The 11,192-nt window shown below is 46.1% G+C and overlaps 1 protein-coding gene across 1 annotated transcript in view; it reads left to right on the top strand.

Annotated features, from left to right (window-relative positions):
• psmd13 (proteasome 26S subunit, non-ATPase 13) overlaps positions 1-11,192 on the top strand; it is a 133,344-nt gene that overhangs the window by 104,689 nt on the left and 17,463 nt on the right. The window contains exon 13 of the mRNA XM_037695225.1: positions 7,536-7,691. Coding sequence (XP_037551153.1) covers positions 7,536-7,691 — 156 coding nt within the window. The remainder of the gene's footprint in view (positions 1-7,535; positions 7,692-11,192) is intronic.

The raw sequence follows: 11,192 nt of genomic DNA, 5'->3' as shown, positions 1-11,192 counted from the left end.
TGGGTTCATGATGTGCGTAACTCCTTGTACAAGGGAACCAGAGACTACTGTTATCTTGCCAAGAACAGATCACATTCAGCTGGGGCAGTGGGCGAAAAAAAAACACAAGACCATGCTAGACCACGCCCAGTAGCGCCGACTGACTCAGAACAACATCATGATAAGGACATCCCAATGTGACTGATAAGGCTGTATTTAAACGAAGCAAATACATTTGTAACTGAGACGTGTAAGATGGATGTAAGGTGCATGTGAGACGTCTCCCTTTCTAGCGCTGTGAAGGTAAAATAAATCTTTGTCTGAATTCAGAACCACTTCTCAGGCTGTGTTTTTGACTCTATCTTCCTTCCACTGAACAATCTCAGGTTGAGGCAGTTTTGAGCTAAGTGTTTGAAAGTTGGTTCTCACAGTTTGAAAGACCTCAACAATTTGGTGGAGGATGCGGGCAGTGGAAATGAAGACAGGAGTAATTGTTAAATGTGAATTGAATCCAGGTAGATGGACTCTATGCACCTGCACTAGCCGGCTAAAAACAAGAGGAATTTTCCTCACAGTGTGGGTGTGCTTCGTCAGTTTATCTGCTAAAATTAACAGCCTTGATTGTGGTGATTTGGTTGTTTTAAGAAGTTGATATTGCTTAAAGAGAGAGAAATAGTTTGTGTGAGTCAGCAGACAGGTCTGGGACCTGGAGTCGGGAGAATGGCATACCCTACTTTCTACCGGACGCGGGGAGAGATGATTGCTGGGTTTTTATTGTTTCCCCCGTGACGTGACTCATCACAAATAGAAACAAGAAAGCTGACTACACTGAGAAATAATAAGAGAAAGCGCTGAGTCTCTCAGAGACCCATACATGATGATGAGAGGACTAAAGATTAAAACAACGTTGTCTCTTATATTAAGAGGTAATTTATACTAGTGACCGTGTTTTGTCTATTCTGGTCTCTTGTTTGTCAGTTGGTGGCGTGGTCCAGACAAAAAGGTGATTCGTGTTTATGTGTCAAGTCAAGTCAAGTCATCTTTATTTGTAGAGCACAATTTAAAACAGATAAACTGTTATCAAAGTGCTTAACAGAAATGTAGCAAAACATAGGCAGCAAAACAAAAACATCATACAGAATTAAAATTACTGGAGCAATAACACACACTAATGATCACACTAAGGAAAAACAAGCAGTAAAAATAAACGTCAATCATAAAACAACAGAATTAAAATGAGATACACAGAACAAAATAAACTAACTCACACCGTATTAAACGCCAGAGCAAACAGGTGCGTTTTAAGGAGGGATTTGAACATCAGGAGGGAGGAGGCCTGCCTGATGTTGAGGGGCAGGTTGTTCCACAGGTTGGGACCTCTGACTGAAAAAGCTCGATCCCCTCGGAGCTTCAGGCGTGATTTCGGAACGACCAAAAGAAGCTGGTCCGATGATCTCAGGGCCCGAGACGGAACATATGGTTCCAGGAGCTCGGAGAGGTAGAGGGGTGCGAGGCCATTTAGGCACTTATATGTCAGGAGGAGAATCTTGAAGTCGATTCTGGATCGCACAGGAAGCCAGTGAAGGGAGGACAGAACAGGTGTGATGTGCTCAGACCTACGTGTACCAGTTAAAAGCCGAGCAGCTGCATTTTGGACGAGCTGGAGACGTGAAATGGACGCCTGACTGACCCCAGCATAAAGTGAGTTACAATAGTCCAGGCGGGTTGTGATGAAGGCATGGACTAATGTTTCAAGGTTGGGTCTGGATAACACTGGCTTGAGCTTAGCTACCTGCCGCAGTTGGAAAAAACTTTTCTGCAGAACTGAACTGATCTGTTTGTCAAACTTAAAATCCGAGTCAAAAACCACCCCGAGATTTCTAACAGTGTGCTTGAGATAGGGCTGAAGTGAGTCCAGGTTTGCAGGATCTGAGGAGGCAGCTGAGCTAGGACTAAAGACGATGACTTCAGTTTTCTGGTCGTTAAAACTGAGAAAATTTGAAGTCATCCATGCCTTAATGTCATCTAGACATTTGAGGAGAGGGTGGATGGAACGAGCACTGGCTGGTTTCAGTGGCAGGTAGATCTGGCAGTCATCGGCATAGCAATGGAATGAGATGGCATGTTTTCTTAAGATGGATCCCAGTGGGAGCAGATAGAGCGAGAAGAGAAGGGGTCCAAGGATCGAGCCCTGTGGGACCCCGCAGGAAAGAGGGACCGAAGTGGACAGACTTTCACCAACCTTGACACAAAAAGTCCTGTCAGAGAGGTAAGAACGGAACCAGTCTAAAGCAGCTCCTGTAATCCCAACCCAGTGTTCGAGCCGTGAGATGAGGATACTGTGGTCGACGGTGTCAAAAGCAGCAGTAAGATCAAGGAGTACAAGTACCACATAGTGACCAGAATCGTTTGAAGTTAAAATGTCATTGCAAACCCTAACCAAAGCTGTTTCTGTGCTGTGGAATTGCTTAAAACCAGACTGAAAGACCTCAAAGATTTTGTTCTCAGTTAAAAATTGATTCAACTGAGTAAAGACTATTTTTTCTAGGATTTTGGACAGGAAGGGAAGCTTTGAGATTGGTCTGTAATTTGAGTGCACTGAGGGGTCAAGTCCAGGTTTCTTGATTAAAGGAGTGACTACTGCATTTTTAAAGGCCTGTGGAACCACGCTTGTAGCAAAGCTACTGTTAAGAATATTAAGAACAGCGGGCCCAATCGCTGGTAGAACCTGTTTGAACAGTGAGGGAGAGATTGGATCAGCAGGGGAGCCTGAGGGTTTCATGTGACCAACAACTTTGTTTAACAATGGGAGTGTGATTGGATTGAAATTCCTGAAAGTGGCTGAACATGGGACAAAAACCGATGGGTCAACTGAGGAGCGGGGGATGGAAGATCTGATCAGCTCTACCTTACCAACAAAGAATCTTGTGAAGTCGTTACAGACGTCCACAGAGGCCTCCATGCATTCAGACAAAGGGCCATTAAGAATGGAATTTACTGCTGTGAAAAGGGTGCGGGGGTTGTTTTTATTTTCACTGATCAGTTGGGAGAAGTATTTGTTTTTTTCTGATTTGACGGTGTTTTGGTAATTTTTTAAACAGGTTTTTAGCAAAATGAAAGAAACCTGGAGTTGGTCCTTTTTCCATTTGCGCTCTGCTCTCCTGCACAGTCGTCTCGCTGCCCTGGTGGTCTCGTTTATCCACGGGTACTGGGTTCTCCTTGCTTTCCTGACTTTCAGTGGGGCCACCAGATCCAAGATCTTGGTGCAGGTCTCATTGTGGTGACTAAGCAGCTCATGAGTACTGACACAGGCAGAGGTTTCAGGAGTTGAAACAGCAGTGGTGATAAAAGCAGAGGAAAAACGAGCAGAGGTTGAAGGGTTAAATACACGACAGGTCCTAGGTGGAGTGGGGGATTTAGACTCACGAGCAAGAGAGATTTCAAATGAGATGGGTTTGTGATCGGATATGGTAGCATCCCCAATTTCCAGATTTAACACAGATACACCATAAGACAAAACAATATCGAGAGTGTGCCCCTGCTGATGCGTGGGGCCAACAACATTTTGCACCAGGTTTAGAGAGTGGATCAGATTTAGAAAGTCCTGCACCAAAGGCTTCTCAGGGCAACAGACGTGTATGTTGAAGTCCCCTAGAATCAGCACACGGTCGTATTTTAGCAGTATTCCAGTGAGAAAGTCAGACAGTTCATTGATGAAGCCTGTTGATGATTTGGGGGGTCTGTAAAGAGCAGCAACCAGGATGGGGTTGGAGCGGCCCAGTTCAAAATGCAGCAGCTCAAAGGTCTCAAAAGCTGCTGTCAGAAGCAGTCTGCATTTCCAAATTTTCTTAAAAAGAGCTAAAACTCCTCCACCTCTTCCAGATGGCCTCGGGCAGTTAAGAAAAGTACAGTCTGCAGGCACAAATTCAGTAAAAACGCTTGACTCACCAGGAGGAAGCCAGGTCTCCGTCAGAAACAAGAAGTCCAGGTTGTTGGAGCAGAAGAAGTCATTCATTATAAAAGTTTTGGTTGATAAAGATCTCACATTGAGGAGAGCAAACCTCGTTAGGCCAGCAGCTGGGGGAAAAGTTGAGGGGAGGACGCTGATCAGCGGCCTCAGGTTGTTTACGTCGGGCCTTCGCCTCCTCCGGCCAGAGGAAGCGCAGCTTCGCGCGCGTCCGTCGCGAAGTCCAGAATGAAGAGCCTGAATCCGAGAGCCGCCGGACACAGCAGGGTCGTTGGTACACTCCGACGGGACAGCAGTAGATGGTGCAGCCGATGGACCAGGGCAGGCCCCGATCCGCTGGAGACTTTCGGACCCACCGCAGCTGGGCGCGCGCCCGCTGCGCGGTCCGGGACAAACAGCCGGAGTCCGAGAGCCGCCGGACACAGCAGGGTCGTTGGGACAGACCGATCGGGTGGTAGGAGATGGTACAGATGAAGAACCCAGGCAGACCTCGATCAGCTGGAGACTGTCGGAAACTTCGCAGCTGAGCGCGCGCCCGCTGCGCACCTCCGACCCCACGTTCTTCAGCGGGCAGGACTCCGCGAGACATCCAGGTGGAGGATCCTCAGTCCGGTGGTCAGCTGTTGCTGAGGAGCGAGCGAGGCTCGCTTTGAGCCTCACGAGGCGGCCAGCACGTCTCCCGCGGCGGCGGGTGCGATGTTTCCGTGCAGGCAGGAAAACATCACGGCGAAGGTAAGCAGGGACGCTCCCGAGCAGTGGAGGTGGGGGCCCAGAACCTCGGTAGAAATGATCGTACGAGGCGAGATGTTTTGTGGAAAATTGTAGATTTAGAAGTTGCTCACGATCATACACCAGCAGTGAGTTGATGTTATTGAGGAAGAATGATAAAAATAGCAAAAAAACAAACAGAGTGGAGAGAGGTGAACGGCAAGCCACCAGCTCGGGCGCCATCTTGAATAGTTTCTATTCAAGATGGCGCCAACATATCATGTGTTGTCCATGATTCAGGTCTGTTTTTTTTGTTGACTCGACTGTCAGAGCATAACTGATCGTCCACCGCCGTGTGGACTTGAGTGTTTTACTCACAGTCGTGTGAGAAGCTGAAATTGTGATTTTGAACTCTAGAGAAAATTAAGGCGCGCCGGACGAGCGATTGTGTTTTGTTTGTATGAGACCGCTCCATGTGAAAACAGCTGTGCTCTGTGAGTGGAGCGGGGTTGCCAGGTCTCAAGATAAAATAACTCTTATGCAACTAGTGCGACGGTCGTGTCTTTTCACCTGGCAACAAAGTGTGTGTGTGTGTGTTCCTGTTTTTGCTACAGAGTGAGGACCATCATGTTTTTAACCAGCAAAGTGAGGTCATTTTTGGGAAGTGAGGACATTTGCCTTGTCCTCACTTTGTTTTCAGTGGTAATCAGCTGTACTAGATATATGTATGCTACTGTCTATTTTTTCAGAACTAGTGGTCCTCACTCTGCTGGTCTATTTACTTGGTCCTCTCTTTGTAGTAAAGACACGAATGTGTGTGTGTGTTTGTAAATGTTTGTGTGTGTGTGTGTGTGTGTTCATTGTGAGAATGTGAATTTTGACAGACTATTATTTTATTTTATTTTGTGAAAACGTGAATTTTGACAAAGACTTAATTGTTTTAATTGTTTGCACAACAGGAAGCTGTTAGGATGGACGAAGAATTTGACAAACAAATACATAACAGCCATTGGGGAACTGGTCCGTGGGTGACTTTACAGGCACAGGTTGACAATTTAGTAACATACCTAACAGAACATTACGACAATGACAAGAAAAAGGGAGGCAAGATTAAGACCAGAATGGAAGAGCTCATAGTTAAACAGGGAGCCAGCGTCACTGAGTACAGGCCATTGGGCATTTTTTTGCTGAAGCACTTGAGAGGGTTGAAAACTAAATTGACTGAGTGCATGTCCAGAGAACAGGAGGCGAAGGTGTTTACAAGAAATAAATGTAAAAGAGACAGAGAGGAAGTCGAGAGGGAGTTGAGGAAGTGTGAAAAAATGTTGGTATCCTGGCAGGGAATAAAGCATGGTCTAGTGGAGAAAAAACAGGATGTGGCCTCCAGCTCACTGCCACCTCCTTATCTGAGTGGTGAGGAGCCCACTCAGGAGGTGGGCCCATTACTAGACAAATGGACAGCCCCTAAGGGGCTGTACCCAATCATTGAAATCCTAGATGGAAGCTTATTGGTGCAGCCAGCTGCCAGAGAATGTACACCACCACCCCCTCACAACCCACTCTGGATGGGGACAGAACTTGAAATTGCCTCTATGCCAAGAGGAGATATTGACTCAGAAAAAAGACAGAAAACCCTCAGCCCCACCTCCTCCTCTGTGTCAAGGGAGGAGGTGGAGAACAAGGAAGATAGGAGGAGGGACAAGTTGGATGATCATGTACAGTTATTTCAAGACGTAGAAAAAATACTACATGAGACTGAGGAACAGATGACCAGAATTAGATTAAAGCTTGAACAGGCAGAGAAGCAAAAGCAGAATAAAATGAGTATAGATGAGACTGGAGTTAACATCTCTCTGGTTGCCAAGGGAAAGGTCACGGAGAGAGGAGAAAAAGGAGGTTTTCTGACAGAAGAAGAGCTTCTAGGAGCATGCGAGGACTTGTTAGGTTAGCAGATTATGAGAGAGAAGAAAGAGAAGTTTGTGCGGAGTACTGTGAGAAGACACACCCCATGACACTCCGGTCAAGACAGGTGCAGGGAAACTACCCCTTACTGCAGTCAGCAGGAGGGACACTGAAATATGTACCTTTTCCCTTGGGAGATAGAGACGCGTTGGTTGATAAGCTTCCTAGTATCTCGGCAGGAGGAAGCTTATGGTTATCTGAGCTGGATGGACTCAAGAGAGGAATGACTTTGGCACTAGGAGATTTTAGGGCAATTTTAGGACGTTGTCACCCCTATGGTGGGACATGAGTTGGAACGAGCCGCCCGCACTGACACTCAGCCAAACCACACTCCTTTAGCAGTGGTAATTACACAAGTAGCCAGACAAATTAAGCGACAGTTCCCTTTGTCTACTCCGGCAGCAATACCAAAATTTGAATGGGACCCTAAGGTCCACCCGAAAGATTACATCACTCAAGCAGTAGAGATTTGGATGAGGCACACAACAGTTAATCCAAAAGGTGAACCGTCTAATCTGACTGAATTGTTCAGAGAAGCAGTTTTGAAGGGAGTACCTGATGAAGTGTCAGAGCTGATGGTGAAAAATCCTGATCTCCCAGGGTGCGAGCATGCTAAGTGGGAAAAACATTTACTACATCATTTGCAGGCAGCACAGGACAAGTTAAAAAAGAAAAAAGATGAAAGAGCTGACCTAGAAAATCAGCTCCTCAAATTACAGCTTCAGGAAGCACAGCAGAAGGTATCAAAGAACAAGGATAAATCTGAGAAAATTATATTAGCTGCGGGAACAGGGAATGTTTCACAACTTACACACAACAATGTCGCACCTGTGACTAATCAGTATCCTGGAGGAGGAGTTGTCTCCTCTCCATATCCCGATCCCTATTTTCCCTTCCTGTCTTTTCCATTTGCGCGCAGGTCTGGTGGGACAGGACGTGGAGGAGGTTGGCGTGTTGGTGGTCGTGCACGGGGAGGCATGGCGTGTGGACGAGGGGGCTGGGGTGCACCCGGGCAAAGGAACCTGCAAGACGAAATCTGTTACAACTGTGGGAGACCTGGCCATTGGGCCAGACAGTGCAGAGCCCCACCCATGCAGGGGAGTAAAGGCGGAGAGTCACAAGGTATGATTCCACACAATCCTGCTAACATACCGCCTCCTGCCAGTGGCCAGTACCTGTAGTGGGAAGAAGACGTGTACCAACGATATTGACACACCCCTGAGACCCAGTCAGGTAACATGACTTCTGCAGACCCCATGTTATCTGCCAGAGTGGGAGGTCAACCTATGAACTTTCTAGTGGACACAGGAGCCACATATTTGACTATAAACAGCACCCCCATCAACAGTTTAACATCAAAAACCGTGTCTTTGACAGGGTTCTCAGGGAAAGAGCAGAGTCTGCACTTAACAAAACCGTTGACTTTTAACCTAGGGGCCCAGACGTTGCAACATTCTTTTGTCTGCTCCCCATCTACTCCTGTGAACTTACTGGGAAAAGACTTGCTGAACAAGCTGGGAGCTACTGTACTGTGTGGTGCAGATGGGCTGACAGTTTCGCTACCAGATGGCTCCATCATGCATTGCAGAGACTCAATCACAGATGGACAATATTTGTTACACCCTGTCACTCCAGAGTACGCAGACATCTATTGGGGCCGGTTGACACATGAACAGTCGAGCTGTCTCCTGAAAACATTCCAGACCTGGAAGCCCAGGCTCATCAGTCTGCGTGCCTATGTTTCTCCTGCTGACCCGCCTCACGTCACCCTCTTCTATGACCGGGAACACACAGGCTGGTACCAAGAAGCCTTCTCATCTGACCTTGAGGCTGTCCCCCATTTATCTCTCTCTATAAATCCTGAGCGCCAAGCCAAGGAGTTAGGAGAGATGGTTAAACGCTCTCTAGCTACCACAGATTGGACGCGCACCACAGCACCAGGTCTGTATTATTCAAAATCATGTGACACATACAGAATACAGTTTGAAAGTTCTGAACCGATCGACCTTGAACATGACCTGCTGACTCGCCAACATGGGAGAGAACGGACAGATTACCACACTGCTGAGGACATGCTGGCTTCACTTCCTGACTCTCTCTGGGCACAGTCTCCAACTGATGTTGGACATGTCTCTTGTGCTCCCATCACCTTTAAGGTAAACACAAACACCCCAATCTGGGTACCACAATATCCCCACAAGCTTCAAGCTGAGGAGGGAATCGCCGACACTATTGCAGGTCTAATACAGGCTGGGGTTTTAGAACCCTCAACTTCTGACTGGAATACACCCATCTTACTCGTAGAAAAGAAAGGGACAGGAAAATATTGCATGGCCCATGATTTAAGAGCCATAAATTCTATCTTGTCCACTCCAACAGTGCCTGTTCCTAATCCTTATGTATCCATCTCAGCCTTGGAACCTTCTCAACAATGGTACACCTGTATTGACTTGGCTAATGCGTTCTTTTGTCTCCCTCTAGAGGACAGCTGTCATGACCTGTTTTCATTCACCTACAAAGGCAGACAGTAGAGATACACAAGACTTCCACAGGGATTCTCTCTCTCTCCAGGCATTTTTAACCAGGTCCTGAAGGACGTTTTGCACACCTGTCCACTTCCCGGCAACACCACACTGATCCAGTATGTGGACGACTTGCTGTTGACCACTCCCACTGCTGATCTCTGCGTGGAAGCTACACGACTTGTCCTACAACACTTACACGGCTCTGGTTTTAAGGTTAGTAAAACTAAATTGCAGATTGGTAGAAAACAGGTTTCTTTCCTGGGCCGTGTAATCTCTGCAGGAACCACTAGCATGTCTTCAGCACATAAGCAGAGCATCCTTACACATCCAAAACCACTACAGGTGAAGGACATGTTATCTTTCCTTGGACTCACCGGCTATAGTCGTAGCTACTTGCTAGCATACACGGACCTGACTCAACCCTTGCGCCATCTGGTCAAGGAACAAGGTATGAGAAATTTGAATAGTCCACTAACCCGGACAAAAGAAGCAGAAGACGCCTTTACTCATCTAAAGCAACACATGGCATCGGCAGCTGAATTAACCTTACCATATTACAGCTGTCCTTTCTTCCTGGATGTCTCTGTAACAAAACACGCAATAAATGGGGTTTTGTTTCAGAGAAAAGGGGGAGAGAGGAAAGTATTACAGTACTTCTCATTTATGATGGAGAACATGGAAAAAAGACATCCTCCATGCACACAACATGCAGCCGGGATAGCGAAACTGATTAAAAAAACAGCACACATAGTCATGGGCCATGCCCTGCAGGTGCTGACAACACATAGCGTGGTTGCCTATATGAACTCACAGTGTTTTACGATGACCGCTCTTAGACAACACAGACTATCAAAAATCTTAGAAGCCCCCAACATAACATTCTCACATGAGGGAATAAATATGGCAGATTGTGTTACAGAAGGTGAGCCTCACCAATGTGAAGAGCTGGTGGTCAAGCTGGAGAAAGTGAGGCCAGATCTAGAAGCGTCCCCACTTTGGGGAATACAGGTAAGACACTAAAGCCCCTTATCCACAGGTCTGGTTCTTGTTGGACCCTGTTGTGTCCAGTTCTGGTGGGACCTCTATTTTTCTGTCTCCACATTGCCTATAGTTCCCGTTTAGTGGGCGGATTGTTCACCTCTAGTGGGTGGATTATTAATATCAACGCACCTTACCAGCTGGTGGCGGTAGTGCTACATTAAGCTCTTTTCTAACCACCACTAACATGTATTAGAAGAAGAAGAGCCGGAAAACAACACACAACCAAAATGGATGACCTCGTTGCTTTTTTTTATTGCCCGTCCTGGTCGCTGTCCCACAAGATGGAGAGCAGGGCCGAGGTGTCAGAGATGCTATGATGGAGTACCTCATGAGCCGTAACTTATCCTAATTCCACCCTTAAATCTTTTGTTACCTCCTCAGCCTTCCTTAGATACAAGTGAACGTTAAAGTGTTGATTTGAAAATAAACATGGATTAATAATTATTCTTGTTTGTTTTTTTAATGTACAGACATGCCTTATTACCAGGTTCGTGTAAAAATGGCAAAACAAACACTGCTGCTGTGCTTCTATCACATATGCTGCGTTTTTTAGCGGCTGTAGTTTTAGCAAAACTCTATACTCTTTAATTTTTGTTTTTAACAAAGAACCAAAACCTACAACAAGAACTTTATATTTGTTTATGCATATATACATTAATCTTTTTTAATATTTATATATATATATATGTCTTCAGCCAGAGACTTCTTTAGATCCCTTGTAAGACAGACCGCTACAAGAGATCCTTCCTTCCCACAGCCATCAGCATCTAGAACAACTCTTTAATGAAACCAGGATGATGAGTTACAACATTTAATTTCCCTCTGGGATTAATAAAGTCTTTTTGTAATTTGATTTGTATGTATGTATGTATGTATGTGTGTCTGTGTGTGTGTGTGTGTGTCTTCAGCCAGAGACTTCTTTAGATCCCTTGTAAGACAGACCGCTACAAGAGATCCTTCCTTCCCACAGCCATCAGCATCTAGAACAACTCTTTAATGAAACCAGGATG

Source organism: Nematolebias whitei, chromosome 2 (assembly GCF_014905685.2).
Source record: "Nematolebias whitei isolate Nwh7 chromosome 2, NemWhi1, whole genome shotgun sequence".
NCBI classification, from domain to species: Eukaryota; Metazoa; Chordata; class Actinopteri; order Cyprinodontiformes; family Rivulidae; genus Nematolebias; species Nematolebias whitei.
This window is presented reverse-complemented; position numbering and strand designations above follow the sequence as displayed.